Source organism: Mya arenaria, chromosome 14, assembly GCF_026914265.1.
Source record: "Mya arenaria isolate MELC-2E11 chromosome 14, ASM2691426v1".
Lineage (NCBI taxonomy): Eukaryota > Metazoa > Mollusca > Bivalvia > Myida > Myidae > Mya > Mya arenaria.
In genome coordinates, this window is record NC_069135.1 from 37,089,410 (window position 1) to 37,112,188 (window position 22,779).

Genomic DNA, 22,779 nt, shown 5'->3' on the forward strand with positions numbered 1-22,779 from the left:
CCTCTTAAACATCCGTAGAAGCGATCTCCGGCATATATCAGGCTATAAAGCTCATATTCTCAAATAACGTGCAGGACCTACACCAATAGGTTGTTATTAAACATTTGATTAACAATAAGTATCTTCAAATATGTATTGTGTTTTTTTGGTTTAACTGTTGTTGGGTAATTTCTGAGTCAGTGCGGCTTTTTTGAAAGGAATATCAAAGTCACGCAATTTATTACAGAGTAGTGCAATGTTTTGTTAAAAACGTGTTTTTTGTATATTTTATTTCAAAACAAAAATGTGTTCATGCCTAAAAAGGTAACGAAACATCATGTGCTGTATTTAGATTTAGTGTGGGGTGCATGTAGCTTACAACTAAACGCTCTTATAAAATGTGACGCACTCTGTGATTTTGGGTCCAAATGAGGTAACCTCGTTTTCAAAATTGACGTCACGCAATTAACTTTTTTTTCCAATAAAAAATAATCTTAAAGCATTTTCTGTCTTTTGCTGAAGTGTCAGGTAAGATATGCATGATATTCTTAAAAAAAAATAATAATAATTTGGGTCGGGAAAAGAATAAGTTTTGTGAATATGAAAATAACTCACTTTCGCCTAGGTACCTCATTTGGGCCCAAAATCTCATGTTGTGTCACAAATGTAAAAATCAATGTCAAAAACACATCATTATAAGATAAGTATTTACAATAACTATTCATACCACTTTTATTTGCTTGTAAGAATTTCCTTCTTTATCTATATGTTCAGCAATTGGTCAGCCGTATCCTTCTATACCTCCATCTTCAGCTAATTTGTCAGCACCTTAGTAAGTCCCGAAACGACGTTTTTAGTAAAGCTCAAGATTTTTTTAGACCAGAAAAATAAATGAGTCCTATAGATTTGAAGTTCATACTCGCAAGTACCAGATTTCAATGAAAATCAGTATTTGAAATATACCTGGAATAATGTTTGTTTTACAAAATAAGTTCATGGAAGAGTATGTAATATCTTGCGTATATTGACAGTAAAACACGAGTATAAAACATAGATATGAAAGGGGAAACTCCTATAAACTGGAAAACTCCTCGCAGTTCTGGGTTTGACCTCAGTGGAACTATAAATTGCATAATAGTTCTATAAATAAGATACTAAAGGAGAGGGAATTCAGATATACGATACAGAATTGATTCAGTGAAGATTTTTTTACTTCTGATTAAACTGCTCTTGCGGTGAAATTAGCTAAATGGTCTTCATATACCCAGAAGGATTGAATGTTAAATGGAAGATCTTTTATCATTAACCATTAATATTCTCAGCGAAAAATTCATGCGACAACGTGTTCCCTTATGATTTTTCAGGCACTTTAAATATTCATCCATGCTGGTATTTATTTTGTGAAAGTACTTTTTATTTTGAACAACTGCATGTTTATTAAAGATTATTCATTGGTCATTCACTTTAAGATATTGCCGTTAGGAATGGGAAAGGGTCTACAGGCAAAAGTCACAAAATGTACGTGTTTTTCAAATTTACGGTGAAATTGCATAACTTGTTTTGTTCGCATAATTGGTTCTTTTTTATAATGAACATTTTGAATTCGGCACAAGTCGGTTTAATTGTGTACGTTCAAATAATTGTAACCCGTGATTTATCCGACGACGTCCTGTTACATGCTATCGGAAGTGGGATGGAACGTTGAAAGCATTGCAAGGCGCTTCAACGTTAACCGTGCAGCGATTTATCGCTTATTGCAATGGTTTCAAGCGACAGGGACCGTTCGTGATATGCCGCGGTCATGGCGACTCAGAGGCACTTCCGGCCAAGAAGACCGATACCTTAAAGTAAACGTCGCTAGAAACAGGTCACGCACCACGCCTCTCAAGCGCTCGTTTCCGAAACTCTTTTTTTATTTGACTATTTTCACAATGACCGATGAGGTTTTTAGTTGACCAATGAACATCATAATTTATTCAGTTCATTTCTATGAAGTTCGCAGGCATTCGGAGCTCCTCGGCCATTTTTATCGAAAACAACCTCGGATGTATGCCGGTACATCAGTTGAAGTTGTTCGTATTTTTTTTAATTATATCATTAATTAAACGTAGTGTTTTGGAGTTGTTTTTATTGATCTAAGTTTAAATTGATTGCAAGTGAAGTGTATTATTGCAAACATAATTAAGATTCCCAAGAGTAAAGTCATAAAGTTTAACTGCTAAATAAAATCACTACGCGATCTACTTGCAGCGGACTTAAACGTACCACTTTTTGAGTATGTAAACCGTCCAAATACATCCGAGGTTGTTTTCGATAAAAATGGCCGAGGAGTTCCGAATGGTACGCAGGAAGTCAGGATAATTTTAGACGGCCGAAACGTACTAGAGTAATGGGGGTTGATGAAAAAGGCCTCTATAAGAAATACTTAGAACAAAAACGGCATCTAAATGCAATTTGTAAAGAAGACTTGAAAACTAAAACTATATTTTATTGAAGGTAAGTATACATGTTCATTCGAAGGCAAGAAATACGTTCGTCATAAACGTTAACAATCACCCAGGTCAAGAACAATAACAACACAATGTAACAAATATAAAACACAATTCTGATTAAATATAAAGTCAGTTATTGGTACTCGCATTCGCCAACATATTTCTTGGTAGGTCAGTTTGTTATTTGGTAAAATTACCGAACCAGCATAGATATGAGTTAGTTTACCATGAACACAGATACATAACTGATAAATATAAAATTTGTGAACCAGCCACTTAATCTCGGAAAATAATCATTAACTGTTGTATAAATACATTAAGTGTTTTGTATTCGAACAAAGACGTCATCACTCCAGTGATCAAAGTATATTTATTTACAACTTCACAGAAAGCTATCTGCAAGTATATGGTAATAAATTCGTTATCTGTTTTCCAATGGTCCTTTAAATTGGATATTTTCAATCAGGTATAAACAATGTCAACATAAGTTGTTTGCATTATTGAAACTGGCATCTGTGAACGACCGGTTATTTATACTTTGAAACCGTCTAAGCATTAGTGATAACATCCTTGGCTTTCTCATACACGTCGTCATCAACCTCCACGTTGATCTCAGCAACGTCACGGTCCTTGCGGCCATCCAGATCTCCTAGCATCCCGTACTCGGGGTTGGAGTAGCTGGGCGGCGGAAGCTCCTTCACTTCCGGTACACGCAGGTCCTGTGTGCTTACGTACTGCGGAGGCATCTCATCCGGGTTTCCGTTGAGGCTGTAAGGTGGAAGCTTCACGTCCACGGGAAGTGCATATATATTGTTGAAGTATCCAGTCTTGCCCGAAAGTGGCTGTGGGGGTGAAGCGGAAGCGGCAGCCGGCGCACTTTTCCTGCAGCAGCAATAGACGACGGCGGCCAACAAGGCCAGTAGTGCGAGTGCTCCGACAGCGGCTCCAACTAGTGAAAAATACAACAAACGGTCATGAAAGTAAAAGCATCAAACCAACACATTTTCCCACATTATCAAAACATCGATATAAATTATTGACTATATTCACGGGCTGATACAGAATTTGACGTTAGAGGGGGCGTAACTCAGGGGCGCAACCTTTTGACCTTGCGCCCTTCCCTTAGAACCGTTAGTATATGGTATAAAATATTTCATGGGGGGTCTGGGGTTACTCCCTCAAGAAAATTTTAACACTTTGTAGTCGGAAATGGCGCATTATTAGTGTATTTTATTACGTTTTTTCTTCTCCCATATTGATGTCAAAAACAAACTTGGAACGTTTTAGAGTAGGCGCGCGCCGGGCGCGGCCCCTTCTAGATCCGCTTGTGAAAAGGAATTAAAGACAAAACAAATCGCATGTACATATTGTAGTTTACCTATGACACCAGTCTTCACAACTACTTCCCCTCTTTGCTCCTTGAGTCCTTGTGGGAGATCCGCAATTGGGGTTTCTGTGGAGAAATATGTAAAAGAGGTGTTAAAAACCTATTAAACGTTTGCTTCACTCGTATTTAAAATCAACATATACACATGTATAACAATCATAAATTTAAGTGATTAACTTTTAACTGCTTACTAATTAATGTATTTATGAAAAATATTTATAACTGACAAAAGGATTGTAACCTTGTGTTTAATATTAAATGATTGGTAAATGCTAAAAGATTTTTCTATGATCTACTATCGTCTCATAAGGTTGAAATACCGTGTTTTCAGCACCTTTCTTTCAAATTAAACACGGCATTTCATAAGAACGATTGTTTTGAACATGTATTCATCCTTTTTGGTTTATTAAAACCATTGTGGTTAATCTAGTTTGGGAGTAAGAGTGCATCTTTAACCTTTGGACGACACCGAGATAGTGAAGAAGCACTCCGCTCTGTTTCCGTCGTAGTCCACAATGCCATAATGCATGGGGTGGTTGCCTATGGGGTAGTAGTCTCGATGGGCGTTAGACCGCTCGTGGGCCACACCCACATTGTCCCAAAAGCTCGGCTTCTGCCAGCGGGGTGTCTCCCCTTCGAAAATGAACACGTCATTCGGACAGGAGAGGAACTTCGGTGGATGACGATCTGCGAAAGAAAATCGTTCGTTGTAATTGAACCTAATAATTATATGCTTGTTTAGTCGAGACCCGTTGGCTCGAACTCACAGGAACCGGCGAAAATACCTCGAACCTCGCAATAATTCGAGCCAACCGGGAATGTCTACTTTCAGTATAAAGAAATCGGTCCTTTATACACAGTTCGAGCCAACGAGGAATTCGAGCCAAACGAGCTCGAGCCAACGAGGTTCGAGTGTATACTCATGTATTTGTCCGATTTGTTTTCAGTTACGTTAACTATAACCAGCTAGGATAGAGTAATAATACCTTTAACACTAAACCGAGCTTCAGACACCGATATATCACTCATGAGGTAATGTATTTCATAACAAAAATAAAATAAAGTAATACAATACAACACGATTTACGTTCCGTTATGAACAATGCCCAGGACAAAATATGGTTTGGTTAGTGTATCATCTTTTTCAAAAACAGGTAGGGTAGGTAGTCCTTCTATAATTTATTAGGCTTCATATGAGATCATATTTGTCATTATCGGAAAATGGTGTTGAACTATTCTTCTGAATAAAGGTTTAAAGAGGCCACAGCATAAAACATAGACCATTTACGCGCCAATGCGGTAATTGTGCTTCTATGACTGCGTACCAGTTACGATGACCTGGAATTTACACGAGGCCACCAAGCCCGAGACGCGGTCGCGGGTGCTGGCCGTCACCGTCGTCTGGCCGCCCCAGCAGTGGCAGTGCTGCAACTTGGTCTCCGAGTAGTAAACCTTTATGTACAGCAATAGATGTCATTTTAATAAAATTAATGCAAAAAATAAAATAAAAACTGGGCTTATAAACGAGTCCCGCCATGAACTTGTTAGCGCTACATCAATGACAAATAATTATTTACGATGTTTATGTTTTAGAATGTTATGAACGCAGTTCTGAACTTCCATCATCCGTGACGGCCTATTACCACCAAGCAAAAATAGCCGGAAGTACATATCTACCAACCGGAAGCTTGTTTCCCTGAGCGTCCTTTGCACATACATCCGTGTTAACATCGGTGAGGTCGGCGTAGTCGGTCTTGCAGGAGACGTTGACCTCGACAGGACGCACCGGGCAACGGATTGTCGGAGGTGGGCGTTCATCTGGAAAGGACAAGAAAGTGCAAGGCATTGGGACCTCCTAGCCCATTTTCCATCGAAAACATCATCGGATGTGCATGTATGCCGGTACATCAGTATAGAAGTAGTTCGTATTTTTTTAAATAATAACATTAATTTATTGTAGTTTTTAACGGGTATTTCGTATATCTAAGTTTAAAGCTGCACTCTCACAGATTGAACGTTTTGACAACTTTTTTATTTTTATATAATACATGAAAACCATAAAACTGCTGACAAAAAATAGATCGCAGATTTTTTTTTAATTTAAAATAAAAAAACTGATGTTTTATGCATATTTCTAAACCGTTAGCAACGGTTTAAGCCATAAAACATTAATTTTCAAACGGAAATATGAAAATCTGCGATCTGATCTTTTGTCTGCAGTCTTATATTACTGGTTTGCAGATATTTACGCAAAAATTTGCTCATTCCATAACAACAAATAAAAAAGTTGTCAAAACGGTAATTCTGTGAGAGGGTAGCTTTAAACTGGTTGTCAATGAAGTGAAATAGTGCATAAATAATTCAGAATTCAAAGAGAAAAGTCATTAAATTTAACTGCTAAATTGAAATTATTACGCGATCTACTTGCAGCGTAGTCAAATGTAAAGATTACTGACATTGCAAACCGAGGTTGTTTTCGATGAAAATGACCGAGACAATCCGAATGAAGTGCAAGGAAGGTTAAAGTGTAGGGCGGTCTACTTAAGAAGTGGTTTATCTTTCAATGATATAAATACAAGAACGCAAATCAGGAAGTTTTGCATCTGTATCATATATCTTTACTATAGTGACACTCGTATTTGAATTTAATACCTACACATGTATAACAGACATAAATTATAAGTGATACACCTTTGACTACTTACTAAATAGCATTTATATAAAAAATAAATAACTGATAACATGATTGTAACCATGTAAGTAATAGCTCAAAACGCACAAATATTAAATGACTTGTGGGTCCAAAAAAATACAGTAAACAGCTCTCGTCTAATTATGTCCAAATACCGTGTTTTCTGCACCTTTCTTTCAAAAAACCAAACTATTTATTCATCTTTTTCGGCAAATTAAGACATTTGAATTAATTGTTGTACATCGTATTTGTGAGTAAGAGTGTATCTTTAAACATATAGGTTGATGACCGGTACATGCTGGTAGTTCACATTTGGTAGGCTTTTGGTTGACACATTCGGAACTCCTTGGCCATTTTCCATCCAAAACAACCTCAGATAAATGCCGGTACATTAGTAGAAGTAGTTCGTAAAAAAATAAATACTAGATTAATTAATTGTATTTTTTTAACGTGCATTGTATATTACTAAGTCTTCATTGATTGCCTTTGTGTATATTTTTGCATAAATGACTATGATTCCAACTAGCAGAGTCATTAATTTTAACTGCTAAATTGAAATTACTACGCGTTCTATTTGCAGCGTAGTTAAATGTTAAGATTTCTGACATTGTTACACCCCATATACATCCGAGGCTTTTCAATGCGAACTGGCCGGGGAGTTCCTTATGTTGTTTGAGCCTTACCTGGACATGAAGGGCAGCAGTCCCCAGGTTTGACGAACCAGCCGGTGCATTTGGGAGGAGCGCAGGACAAGGCCATACACGGCATCATACCACCCTCAATACATTCACAAGTCTGAAATAGGAAATAATTGTCGAAATTACAATCAAAACTCTCACTTATATCTCGATTTTCCGGTTATGTCGAACCTTTTTCCCGATCCCGATTATTTCCCTTTGTTTCCATATATATATATATATATATATATATATATCTTTTTTTGCTTATGTCGATTTTTCTTTCTCGAATTATTCGCTATATCGAAGTCATATTCAAGTCCCTGTCGAATATATCGTTGAAACCGCGTACACTCACCAAATGAAATGACCTAACATACTTAATGCATGTCTCAGGCTTAAAAATTAGTTTGAATAACCACAAAGGTCTTCGACACCCCTCTATCGTTTCCGCGTGTATCATAAAGCTGCACTCTCACAGATTTGCCGTTTATGCAACGTTTGTATTTTTTTGTCTTGGAATGAGCACATTTTTGCATAAATATCTGCAAACAGTGATAAAAAAATGCTGACAAAAGATCAAATCGCAGATTTTCATATTTCTGTTCCAAAATTAAAGTTTTATGGCTAAAACCGTTACTAACGGTTTAAGAAAAATGCATACAACAACAATTTCTTAACTTAAATATAAAATCTGCGTTATGTCAGCAGTCTTATATATAACTGGTTTAATTACATGAATTTTCGCATATATTGGCTCGTTCCAAGACAATAAATAAAAAAAAAATATGTCAAAATGTTAATCTATGAGAGTGCAGCTTTAAAGGGCATGTGTGTCGGCGCGCGTACACGCCATCACGTACCGTGCACGAGTCCTGCTTATAGATTTCTCCGATGTCGAAAGTTTTCTGGTCCATGACGCATTTTCCATCGGGCTTCCGGCACACGGTGGAGCATCCCTCGCGGCAACATAATTCGCCGGAAGCGCAGTCGGCATTTTCTGCGCATGCGGAGTCGCAGTACATGCGCCCATCGAAGCGTTGCTGTATATGGGGGCATGTCGCAGGCTGCTTGACTGCAACACAGGCACAGGATGTCAGTAGTTTTATGAGTTATAAATCGATATTTTAAACTACTAGTAATTTTATTTTTGTTTTAATACTGATTTAAGTTAACCACATTCAATTTAGATTCCGTTTTTTATCACATGTTCATCGTAACAACGTGTAGTGTAGGTAGTAAGTAGTACATGTATAACACTACATACGCATGAAGGGTGACTCCATAAGTCTCGAAAGAACACATGAAAGGGATATAAAAAAGCCAGCATGTATAACATGCCTTTAAGGTTCAATAATGCACCAGTCAATTGTAACTACGAAAATAACGGGGAATGTGCCATGGCTTTGTGCCGGGAAATATCCGTTCTTTTAACGGGATTTATTCGCGTTTAGCCAAGCTTTACCTGGAGTTTAACGAGATCTCGCGAGATATTTAAAAAAAGATGGCGCCTCATCCTGATTCTCACCCAATTTGAAAGAAGTCAGTTCAAATAATAGGATGTCCGTGGGGTGCAAGGGCACTTGGCGGGGATTTTCCATCAGTTTGTTTGGAATTGGCAGGACCGAAAGACCCCGACATTCCCGGGGAGGGGGGGGGACGTGGTTACTGGGCTGGACCAAAAGTCAGATCCTCGCTAATCCCCGGACCTGGCGGGGGGGGGGTACAATTGACTGGTGCATCATTACAAAGGAATGGTTACACAATGATTTGTGATACTTATGATCAGACGCAGCTCTTACATGGCACTTCGCAGTGTTGTCCGGCGTAGTTGACCGGACAGTCGCAGAACTGGTATTCACCCGACCTCACACATTTACCCCCATTCTCACACGGTGTCGTGCACATGGCTGCAAAAACAATCGGACAAATGTATTCAACGATAGTATACAGTGTTTGAGGGTGGTATTCAATATTGGTCATAATTGGATTTGAGAACGATGCAGCTAATCGGATTTGATGACCAATGGAGTGAATGAAGTCAATGAAGTATGACCATAAGGTTAATTTAAGTTGAGTATTGAATACCACACCTGATATATGTTTTAATCTTATCCCAATTGTATAATTGGACATATTTGAAGTAGGCATACATTTATACAAATATTACATTTGACTATACGTATATATAATTCCAACTCAATGTCTTGTGAATTTTCTCAAATTTATAATTGTCTTAAAAAGGCAGGCACTACAAATAAATTATCTGACCTCTCTCGCAACGTTGCCCTTCAAAGCCCGCCGTGCAGTTGCAGTGTGGCCGGCCGTCAAGCGTCCCACAGACCCCGCCATTCTCGCAGTGGCAAATCGCTGTTTCGGAAAAAGTTACGATACCATGACAATAAATGACACACCACTTTTAGGGGCAAGTTGAATAACTCGTGCAATCTGGCACGAAGCTTTCAACGAGCGCTTCTGAAGTGCGTACATTTGAATCGTGCTGTGTTAAATGCATGTACATTCACACAGGTGTCCATAACTTATGTAGTTGATTAAATTTTAAAGGGGCTAGACACCAGTTTGACCAAAAATTGGCAAATACAGTATTTCCCCCAAAAAAGCCTAGAATTGCCAATGTGAGCTAGTAGGAGGCCGATAATACATCACTTTATAACATATCACTTTATATGGTTTAAATACTATTGTTGCTATTTCATCTGCGTTCCCCGTTTAATATAGCGCATTGTGGTTTCCCAGTTTAAATCATATCTGTTTATGAGTACAGCTAAATACATTCCGATGCTATTTTTAAACTTACTGGAATTTACGTGGAAGAAAACCCTTGTTAATTTCGAATTGGAAAAATGCACGAAAACTACGAAAGATGCATGTGTTGTAAGCGATTTTATACATTAGTATGTACGATTCACTTCGTTGCACAGAACGATGTCAATTTATGTAAGTTTTTATACAATTTTCTATTTTTTTCTTGCAAGTGTATCATCTGGTGTCTAGTCCTTTTATAAGGGAAAAAACAAGCACAATATTTTCCCTTCATGTAAATTTGAAACTCCTCAAACTTTAAACAAAATTATTGGGTACAGTACGGTTGAACTTGCTTTGTCATACGACGAGTCCTACTTAAAATATCTGCATCCCGCTAAATCATTATTCTTTAACAGTTTGAGGCAATTGTTTACGATTGATGCCCTGAATACAATTAAAATAAATCCGACCATTGGCCGCTGAAACACATCATTAGAACGCAAAATATGGTAAACAAGCTTTTGTATCCAAATATTTGATACGGTAAAGATGGGTAAGTCCAATAAAATTGAATATAATTATGTATATAACGAATTGCCATACAATGGGAATTAAAAGCCTTTTAAAGCTTTTTTCACAGAGCTATATAACTGTATACTTTAATCACCAACCATTAATCATTGTACTGTCTCAATGAATACGATGTCCTGCATCTCAAACTATGATATAAGGTATAAATTGAGTTAGATCTCATTGCAATGTATTCCATGGCCATGTTTAAGCCTTCTTACCAAAACTCGCTTAAACCCACTTCAAAAAGCGTTTTTTCCCCTAAAATGTGTGTTTAAAAGCGTGTTTTTTTGTGTAAGTTAATAGTGGTTTTTTCACAGCAAATGTGAGTTTTATGCACAAAAAGTAGGCTAAAGTGGGTCTTGTTCTTCAAAAGTGAGCACAAAGAAATATAGGTACTGGGAACTTAGGTATTATGCCTTACATTTTCTCTAAAAATCAGTCTATTATTTTCATTTTAGTTTAAGAAATTATTTTTAATTCATTCATTTAGTTTTACATAATATTGTCTCTGGCACTTCCTAAATTATTGGTGTATTTAAAAAAGCCTCTTAATGTTATGATTGGCATTGCTCACATTTGTGACTCTAATGTTTGTTTCATTGTATTATGATATTTCAGTAATCAAGCTTATTTTGTCGTTGTATTGCTTGAAGACAAAGAACTTTCTTTTATAGTGTTGATAGTCACTTCTCACATTTTAAAGGCCTACTTTAAGACTTTTTTAAGTGACCCCCCCCCCCCCCCCCCCCCCAGTCCGTTTATAGTACACAACTTCTGTGTATTGATCTTAATCTTTATTGACTTGTGCTGACTATCAGATCTTTGATCTGAGTCTCCTGCTGTGAAGTTCTGAAGGTTTTATTATAGAAATGGGCAATATATCTTGTCTTTTAGTTGTTGTTGCTTTTCACCAAATAATAATTATATTGTTATAAGGCCTTAGATTAAGAATAAGAGTAATGTCATGTATATGTTATAGCTGCGTGAAGGACATTTATCTTAATCTTTAGCTTAAACTTTGTGATGTATACTTTGTGTGAACAAACATTTACTTTGTGAAATAAACAATAACTTTGTGGCGGCTTAAGAAACTGTATTTAGCTAATGTCTAAATTAAAAAAAATGATAATACTCTGCATAAACTTTTCACTGTTATAAGATTGTTGTTGAACTAAGGTATAAAATATGGAAACTTAATGGCGCTGCATTTTCCACTGTATCCCAAATATTTTGTGCGGCGGACATTCAACGCCAGTCGGAACACCTCGGCCGGTGTCATACAGTCTATCTCGAAGCTTGCCGGAGATGGCCGAGTTGTTACGATTGATTCAACGCCCGAAACGCTATACTTTTTTCGAATGCGGAAATCCAGACGCCGGGCCCCGCCACGACGCATGAAATAAGTAAGATATGGATATGTGTGATGTACGGACTCTTAGACAAATGTAACAACCATTATCAGTTTGGTTGTCAGGTTAGCGCAGTGGTTGGTGAACTCGCTTCCCGCCAAGGCACCCAGGGCTCGATTCTCAGACCATCGCCAAGGCAACCCGGGCTCGATTCTCATCCCAGTGCCGAGGCAACCCGGGCTCGATTCTCAGCCAGGGCTCGTGTAAGTTTGATTTGTGGTCACCAAGCTGGACAAGTGGGTTTCCTCCGGATACTTAGGTTTCCCCCCAAAACACAAGACCACACTCCAGCGTAACATCGTGCCAATAAAAGTGATTAATATAATGTTGTTATAACTTGTTTCACAATCGTTGTAAAATAGTTGAGTTTAAACAAAACATAAACATGTACGTACGTGTCTCGCATGTTTTGCCCATGAATCCGTGCGGGCAACTGCACTCCCAGTGTCCCCACCAGTCCTGGTGGCGCGTGCCGCCATTCTCACACTCGATACCCGCATTTTTCTTCCCTGAAATGCGCAGACGTTATGAAATGAAATTATTTGATTTATCATACATTAAGTACTAGCGGGTACAGGTGGGGGCGTACCCGCCGCCCCCTCTAAATTCGTTTTTGTTTCGTTTACCCAAAATGCACCATTTATGACCTGAAATTGTTTAAAAATATTTTGGGGGAGACCCACCAACCCCCCATTCTAACACTTCCAACCAAATAAATTTCGTGTTTGAGACCGGGGCGCAACTCAAAAGACGCCCCTAAGTTACGCCCCCCCCCCCCAACGTCAAATCCTGGAACCACCCATGTTAAAAACTAGTTTAAATCTACACCTGTGGCAACACATATCGACCTCTATACCTTGTACAATAGTACAATACTCTTTTTCAATAATTGATAATCACTTCAATATCGCTTTAAAGTTTAAAAAATATCCCAAATTTTAAGTCAGTTGACGTCCTCAGAATACGGGGCTCTTCTGTATATACAAACTACACTTACTGCATCCTCCGAAGAAATCCCTGGTGTAGCCGTCACAACAGCAATGAGAGCACTGGAACAGCGTGCACGAACGAACGGAGTAGCAAACTCTGTGTGCGGAACAAAACGGTATTAGGCAACAAAAATGGTGTGGTTAGGGTTATATATTTTTTCAAAACCAGGTAGGGTAGGTAAGCTTTTTTCTTATTTTTTTCTTATTAGGCTTTATATAAGAACGCTATTTTCAATTTTGGAGATTGGTATTAAATTGATATTCTGTATATAGCGTTAACGTTTTTGAACTACATTTTAAAACACACTTAAATAAAAAAAATCTAGTTTATTTTTTTATTAAATTTCAACTGACTATATATAAACAGCAGGGTCGGCACCTTTTTCGTAGCTAAGGTCGGGTAACCCGAACCAAATGTATTTTTGGACCCTATTATTATTATCATCATTTGTGTTATTCGATTCCAGGTATTAGAGCACACCAATGGTTATGAAATATTGATAAACATACAGGAGATATATCGATAGCAGTTGATTTTTGAAGCAGTGCTTCGATCGCGTTCTCGCCAATTACGGTTAGCTTCATACATGTATTATTATAGGCATTGTTTACACGATCGCAATATCAAGAACTCGAGTGAACAGTGTATGTATACCACGTGACAAACTGAGTCATAAATGCTACGTCGGAAGGCAACATTTTGCTTCGAATGAAGACTTTAAACAAAGATATATTCACTTTTTCTTTACCATTTGAAATGAAACGTTGCGCAGTCTACGCCGCTTACGGAGCCCCGCCTTTGGGCTTTTACCAGAGATTGATTGAGAGTTTAGTTTCTTTAAACACTTCGACAAACGTTTTCACAGTTCGGCCGTATGACGGAGCATTGTCAAAACATTATTTTGAAATTGGTCTGTCGAGGTGTTTGCACCTTATCAAACTCCGATAATAAAACGAAGGCGGTGCTCTTTTTAAAAGCGGCATTGACTTTGTTTCATTTAAAATGGTGTAGTAAAAGAAGAGTTATCCTAGTTTTAAGTTTTTATTTAAAGCAAAATATTGCCTTTCGACGTAGCATAAATGACGTAATTTATCACGTGGTATACACACACTGGTGAAGTGGTTAAAGAAAAAAAATCTTGCAAACTCAAATAGACTTTTCCCAAACTGAGCGATAAGGTTTAAGCTTAGTATCGAATCAAGGTGTTCATGATAACTACTCGGAAAAAAATCGTACATTCCGTGCTTTCATAAGATGACCCCGCTATATTGTTAAAGCTCAGCCCATGCACTCTCACAGATTGACAAACATTTTGAATTTGTTTTTTATTTAGAATCAGCTGATTTTGGCATCAATGCTTTCAATTTCGTCATATAAGATAACTCACAATATAAAATACCTCAATTGTTTGGAAAACTGCCGAAGATTAAATTTCTCGTAAAGCGTTGGTTAAAACATCAAGTTTTGAGTGTGAATATTAAAAAAACACACGGTCAGATCCTTTATCAGCAGTCTTATATTACTGGTTTTCAGACATTAACGCAATTTGTCTCGTTCCAATTTTTTTTGTCAAATCGAGCAATCTGTTAGCGTGCAGCTTTAAACATAAAATTTCAATGCATGCCCATAACCTGCTTGCACGTTTAGGGTGCATCACAAGATATCATACAGAGCCTTAATTTTATATGAGGAACTGATATACGGCTCCTCGCCACACTTACTGGCACGAGGCGGTCCTGATATACGGCACCACTCTTCACTTACCGGCATGAGTCGGTCCTGATATACGGCGCCACACTCCACTTACCGGCATGAGGCGGTAATGATACACGGCACCACACTCCACTTACCGGCATGAGTCGGTCCTGATATACGGCACCACACTTCACTTACCGGCATGAGTCGGTCCTGATAAACGGCACCACACTCTACTTACCGGCATGAGTCGGTCCTGATATACGGCACCACACTCCACTTACCGGCATGAGGCGGTAATGATACACGGCACCACACTTCACTTACCGGCATGAGGCGGTCCTGATAGACGACACCACACTCCGCTTACCGGCATGAGGCGGTCCTGATATACGACACAAGACTTCACTTTCCGGCACCAGTCGGTCCTGATACACGACACCACACTTCACTTTCCGGCATGAGTCGGTCCTGATATACGGCACCACACTTCACTAACCGGCATGAGTCGGTCATGATACACGGCACCACACACCACTTACCGGCATGAGTCGGTCCTGATAGACGACACAAGACTTCACTTTCCGGCACCAGTCGGTCCTGATACACGACACCACACTTCACTTTCCGGCATGAGTCGGTCCTGATATACGGCACCACACTTCACTTACCGGCATGAGTCGGTCCTGATATACGGCACCACAATCCACTTACCGGCATGAGTCGGTCCTGATATACGGCACCACACTCCACTTACCGGATGAGGCGGTCCTGATTCACGGCACCACACTTCACTTACCGGCATGAGTCGGTCCTGATATACGGCACCACACTCCACTTACCGGCATGAGGCGGTCCTGATACACGGCACCACACACCACTTACCGGCATGAGTCGGTCCTGATAGACGACACAAGACTTCACTTTCCGGCACCAGTCGGTCCTGATACACGACACCACACTTCACTTTCCGGCATGAGTCGGTCCTGATATACGGCACCACACTTCACTTACCGGCATGAGTCGGTCCTGATATACGGCACCACAATCCACTTGCCGGCATGAGTCGGTCCTGATATACGGAACCACACTCCACTTACCGGATGAGGCGGTCCTGATATACGGCACCACACTTCACTTACCGGCATGAGTCGGTCTTGATATACGGCACCACAATCCACTTACCGGCATGAGTCGGTCCTGATATACGGCACCACACTCCACTTACCGGATGAGGCGGTCCTGATACACGGCACCACACTTCACTTACCGGCATGAGTCGGTCCTGATAGACGACACAACACTTCACTTTCCGGCATCAATCGGTCCTGATATACGGCACCACACTTCACTTTCCGGTATGAGTCGGTCCTGATACACGGCACCACACTTCACTTACCGGCATGAGTCGGTCCTGATACACGGCACAACACTACACTTACCGGCATGAGTCGGTCCTGATACACGGCACCACACTCTACTTACCGGCATGAGTCGGTCCTGATATACGGCACCACACTTCACTTACCGGCATGAGTCGGTCCTGATATACGGTACCACACTTCACCTACCGACATGAGTCGGTCCTGATATACGGCACTACACTTCACTGTCTGGCATGAGTCGGTCCTGATATACGGCACCACACTTCACTTACTGGCATGAGTCGGTCCTGATATACGGCACCACTCTTCACTTACCGGCATGACTCGGTCCTGATATACGGCACCACACTTCACTTACCGGCATGAGTCGATCCTGATAAACGGCACCACACTCCACTTACCGGCATGAGTCGGTCCTGATATACGGCACCACACTTCACTTACCGGCATGAGGCGGTAATGATACACGGCGGCACACTCCACTTACCGGCATGATTCGGTCCTGATAGACGACACCACACTCCACTTACCGGCATGAGGCGGTCCTGATATACGACACAAGACTTCAATTTCCGGCACCAGTCGGTCCTGATACACGACACCACACTTCACTTACCGGCATGAGTCGGTCCTGATACACGACACCACACTTCACTTTCCGGCATGAGTCGATTCTGATATACGGCACCACACTTCACTTACCGGCATGAGTCGGTCCTGATAAACGGCACCACACTCCACTTACCGGCATGAGTCGGTCCTGATATACGACACCACACTCCACTTACCGGCATTAGGCGGTCCTGATACACGGCACCACAATTCACTTACCGGCATGAGTCGGTCCTGATATACGGCACCACTCTTCACTTACCGGCATGACTCGGTCCTGATATACGGCACCACACTTCACTTACCGGCATGAGTCGGTCCTGATATACAGCACCACACTTCACTGACCGGCATGAGTCGGTCCTGATATACAGCACCACACTTCACTTACCGGCATGAGTCAGTCCTGCCATAGTAGTACACGTGATAGTCATCCTCATCTGAGAAAGATTCGTCATCATACTCAGAGACGTCATTTCCGCTTTCGACGTCACCGTTCTTGAAGTGATCGCAGCACGCGACTGTCACGCACGTGAAGTTTTCCTCCCGCAGCTCAGAACACACGTGCGTCACGTTGTCCTGGTATGGGCAGTTCTCTGGACGCTGCTCGGTCCAAAATCTGCGGAGGTTCAGTTAAACTACATAGGTGGCATTACCGTTCAGGTATGGTGAAAAAACTAGTTTATATACAGCAGGTGCGTAGCTGCCTATACGCGAATACCCGTCTGAATCCACATGAGTCTGACAAAATAAAATTCAGCCCAAGTTACAGTATTCGTACATTACTTTACATTTTGTTACAGACATACCGAACATGTAATTATATGGTTCAATGGCAAAAGGAACGAAAATAAGAATTCTGTTAGACAGTTTGAGTGTTTTTAACATACCAGGGGCTAAGTTATGGACCAGTCAATTGTAACCACGGCCCCTCCAGGTCCGGGGAATAGCGGGGACTTTGACTTTCGGTCCAACCAAGCCCAGGTAAAACCACCGCCTTGCGGGGACGAAATGATGGTAAAATTCCCGCCAAATGCCCTCGCACCCCAAGGACCCTAAGTAAGGCACATTCCCCGCTATATTTGACGCGAATACAAAACCACTGCATTCACCCGGCACTGTGGGGCAACCGGGAAGGTAAAAACACGACCCATTTCCCCGGCTATCCCCGGTATACCCCCGAACCTTTGTGGGGGGGGGGGGCGTGGTTACAATTGACTGGTGCATTTGTTGTTTGCTTTTATATAGAAAGTGAAGGGTTTATTTATTATCCTAACACTGCCCATTTTCCAGTACTTAAAATACCCAGAACGCCTAGAATGCAACACATTGCATCATTTTCATTAATTTCAGGGGGAAGGGGAGGCATGCCCAAAGACCGGCCCCCAGACCAATTATGAATCCACATGAATAAAGGGTCAGCTACGCCACTGAACGTATAGTAATAGTGTGTGGAAAAAGTTTTATTTCATTCTAATAAAATGAACTATTACGTAGAACTAAGCAGGTATAAGTATTTATAAACTACAACAAATAAACGGATGAATAAGATAAAACATAAATGAACAATTTAAATGCATGACGATTCACGCTGAAATGATTGGTTGTGTGACTGAATCTGCTGTATAGATCAAACAATTTAAAGTTTGCTAAAATAAAATCAGTGAACTATATACATGTAGACAAGAAAAATTCTATTCTTCCCGTATTCGTTTGTTCGCTGAAGCCATCATTACAACAAGGATTGTGTTTTTTTCTTTTCGGTTAGGCAAAAAAATGGTATGGTTAGGGTTACTTCATTATCAAAATCAGATAGGGTAGGTAGGCCATTTTAAAAGGTTTTAAAAGGGAACATTATTGTCAACATTGGAGAATAATGTTAAAGCTGCACTCTCACAGATATACCATTTTAACAACTTTTTTATTGTTGTCTTGAAAAGAGCCAATTTTTGCGAAAATCTATGGAAACCAGTTATACAAGACTGCTGACAAAAATTATTATTTAAGTTCAAAAATTGATGTTTTGCATTTGTCTTAAACCTTAAGTAACGGTGTAAGACATAAAACATTATTTTTCGAACGGAAATATGGAAATCTGCAATCTGATTTTTGTCAGCAAATCTTTTATCATTGCTTTGCAGATATTTACGGAATAATTTTCTCTTTCCAAGACAATTTTTTTTTTAAAGTTGTAAAAATGGTATATCTGTGAGAGTGCAGCTTAAAGTAACACTATGTAAAATACTTTAAAGATTTTAAACTACACATTTAAGTTGCACTCTTACAGATTGAACGTTTTAACAACTTTTTTAGTTGTTTTTTTTTGTCTTGGAACTAGCCAGATGTTGTGAAAATGCATGGAAACCAGTCATATAAGAATGCTGACAAAAATAAGATCACAAATGTTTATATTCATTTTAAAAATTGATGTCTTATGCATTTTTATGCCATAAAATATTAATTTTCGAACGGAAATATGAAATTTTGCGATCTGATCTTTTGTCAGCCATCTTTTATCATTGGTTTGCTGATATAAACGCAAAAATTTGCTCTTTCCAAGACAAAAAAAATATAAAAAGATTGTCCAAACGGCAAATCTGTGAGAGTGCAGCTTTAAAACACACACTTAAAAAGAATCACTATAAAAACGAAACGAAACAGTAGGCGCCTTTTTGGTCGGCACTGCCAAAACAATGCCGTTCATAGGTACCATGCTACTTTTCGACAGGCATGCATCATTTGGTCCTCAGCTTCATACCGCAAACAGAAGCGTCCAGGAACCAGTTCTTACTATGCGAATTTATAACATTTCTTTGTAAACACGTTCTTTCTTCGCGAGTCAATATATTTGACTTTTATTACATTTTTAAGAATTTTTTTAAGTGTCATGAATTTGAAAACACACAAACATACACATATTACATACATTTTTGAATGTGTGTTACTGCAGTTTATAACAAATAGTCACTTGTGAAACAAAGTACTATATTTTCTATTCCTATTGAACAACAACTTGAATTAAATGATCTAATATGCTTTATTTCATTTCTAACTTTCATGCTAGTATTTGAATTTTATTATTCATCTGTTTTGTAGTTTGATTTTATAAGTACATCGCGTCTAATGGGTATTTAATTTGATGAATAATGAAAAAGGAATTGTCGGATAAAAAGCTTATTTGTCGGTCAAATTCATGGATACATTGTTGTATTAAAACATAGACAAAGCATTAAACAGTACTGACTTTTTGTAATTTAATAAATAAATTAAAGAAACCCCGTTGGCTCGAACTCTCAGAAACTGGCAAAAATACATCGACCCTCGGAAAGTTCGAGCCAAGCGGGAATGCCTACATTCAGTATAAAGAAATCGGTCCTTTACACCTAATTCGAGCCAACGAGCTCGAGCTAACGGGGTTCGACTGTAATGAAAGCAAGGGTTTATTTTTCTTGTCCGTTTGCTTGACTTTTAATATGATGTAGTTATAAAATAACATTGTGGAAAAAGTGAGGGAATGAAATTGATACATAATTTTGCAATATAAATCAGTTTATTAACTGGATGGTTTTTAATTATCCAAGATATGGCTTTTAAAAGTTTAATATATTAATTCAATATTAGTGTACATGTATCATTTTCACTAATGTGTTAGTTAAGATGTGTGTACTTTTGCCAGTTTAAAAAAAAAATAACCTCGGAGACTCTTCTTTTTTAGTTCGAAGTCAATGATTTATATATATATACATCCATATAAGAATGTCGATATACAGTCGAACCCTGTTCGCTCGAACTCCCAGGGACCGGCGAAAATACCTCGAGCCTCGGAAAAATCGAGCCAAGCGGGAATGGGTACATTCAATTTAAGGAAATCATTCTTTCACACCCAGTTCGAGCCAACGAGGAATTTGAGTCAAAACGAGCTCGAGCTAACGGGGTTCGATTGTACTATAATTCTATACAAACCGTGAGGAACGCAAGGAGGATTTTTGTTAACAGTTTACTTGACTTTAAATATGATGCAGATCCAAAAATAACACTGTGGAAAAAGTGAGGGCTTGAAATTGATACGTGGGTTTGCATATAAATCAGTTTAAAATCTGGATGGCTTCCAAATAATTGCGTATAAAGCAATTCAATACGAAAAACCACATAACATAGCATTTATTATGCTCAATGTAAAAACAGTCATATTTTACGTATATAGATTTTACAATCTGTAATACGCAATATGTTGAGTGTTGAAAACTTCCTGTTTGGAAATAACCGAAGAATTCCGGAAATAATTGTTTACATTTCAAGTGCCGATGTTATTCCATTGAATGTAGTTACATGATTTTGAATTTTATCAAAAATATCCTTTAAAAGGTGATAAGAGACAATCGTTGAATAAAAACTAACGCTAGAATGGTTAAATAGTCCCAGAATAAATTTATCCAAGATATGGCTTTTGAAAATTTAATATATGAATTCAATATTAGTGTGAATGTATCATTTTCTTAATGTGTTTGTTAAAATTTCTTTACTTTTGCCAATTTAAACAAAACAACCTCGGAGACTTTTCTTTTATAGTTCGAAGGGCAAATATAAATATCCTGTATAATTTCAGTACAATGTTATAAGTGTATAAATACATTTATATAATTTATAATATTTAACGATTCTTCACAACATAAGCTGCACTCTTACAGATTGAACATTTTGACAACTTTTATATTTTTTGTCTTGGAGCGAGCCAATGTTTGCGAAAATCCATGGAAACAAGTGTTACAAGACTGCTGAAAAATAATAGATCGCAGATTTTTATATTTAAGTTAAAAAATTGATGTTTTATGCAATTTTCATAAACCGTTAGTAACGGTTTAAGCCATAAAACATTAATTTTCGAACAGAAATATGAAAATCTACGATCTGATTTTTGTCAACAATCTTATATCATTGGTTTGCAGATACTTACGCCAAATATTCCTCTTTCCAAGAAAAAAAAATAAAAAAAGTTGTCAAAACGTTCAATCTATGAATGTGCAGCTTTTAATTACAAGGTTTAAAATCATCAATACATAAGACAGTCATTACGTGCAGTTACGTAAATAGAAATCATACAATAAAGAAATACCAACTTTTGTTATATAAATTTAGATTTTAATTAGACAATAAACTATTATTTTGTACAAGTTAAAATGCCCTCAAAACTACTTACATGTCTTGCCACCATCCCGCCGCCGACGGGACGAAAATTAATACAACCAAAAACGAAAATTTCACAGCTGTGTTTGTAGCCATTTTGGCTTGGTATACTGTATTGTTCCGCCTTTGTCGCCTTTATGGTTTATACAGAGCTACCATGTAACCATTGATTCGCTGCTGACTGAAAAACGTGACACAAGAAAAATCCAATACCTTTATCCGGGTAGCTTGGGTTAAATGTACTTTTATGATAATAATGATTTGCGTATTATGTTTTATGTTTTTATTTTCAAGTGGTAGGTATATAGGTCATATATAGTTGCATAAGGTTGTTATTTGACTATTGATAAATGGTATTACTGTCGCAATACTTCAATAAAAGATGTGATATATTTATCAATAATTAAATACCTAAAATATTTCATTCAAGGGGTCAACCTTTGCCAACCAAATTTGACAATAAGAGAGGGCTAGTTGTGAGTGTTTATGTAAGCTTATTTATATTCGCACTCGGGCCCTGCTCATTCGGCGATAGCCACAATGTGCGTATGGAGGGAACTTTTTTCACGGATGCGAAACAGTGGCTCCAGCTCTTTTAGGAGCTGTGTATGAAACATTCGGAACTCCTCGGCCATTTTTTTCAAAAACAACCTCGTAGTTCGTAAAATTTTGAATTATATCATTAATTAAATGTAGTGTTATAGAGTTGTATATATTGATCTAAGTTTAAATTGATTGCCATTGAATTGTATTATTGCAAACATAATAAAGAATCACAAGAGTTAAGTCACAAAGTTTAACTGCTAAATACAATTACTACGCGATCTACTTGTAGCGGACTTAAACGTACCACTTTTTGAGTATGTAAACCGTCCAAATACATCCGAGGTTGTTTTCGATAAAATGGCCGAGGAGCTCCGAATGTGTATAAAAAAGAG

General features: G+C 38.5%; 1 protein-coding gene across 1 annotated transcript; it reads right to left on the bottom strand.

Moving 5' to 3' along the window:
- Nucleotides 1-2,451: 2,451 nt before the first annotated feature.
- Nucleotides 2,452-22,013, bottom strand: LOC128217803 (neurogenic locus notch homolog protein 2-like). Its single transcript, XM_052925198.1, has 13 exons — nt 21,855-22,013; nt 17,049-17,276; nt 12,973-13,061; nt 12,371-12,484; nt 9,499-9,597; nt 9,030-9,137; nt 8,091-8,302; nt 7,234-7,345; nt 5,540-5,676; nt 5,184-5,310; nt 4,315-4,545; nt 3,850-3,924; nt 2,452-3,420 (listed from the first exon to the last, which is right to left on the bottom strand). Exons 1-13 carry the CDS (start codon nt 21,935-21,937, stop codon nt 3,020-3,022), a joined length of 2,016 nt encoding a protein of 671 aa, XP_052781158.1. The 5' UTR covers nt 21,938-22,013; the 3' UTR covers nt 2,452-3,019.
- Between the last annotated feature and the right edge of the window lie 766 nt (nt 22,014-22,779).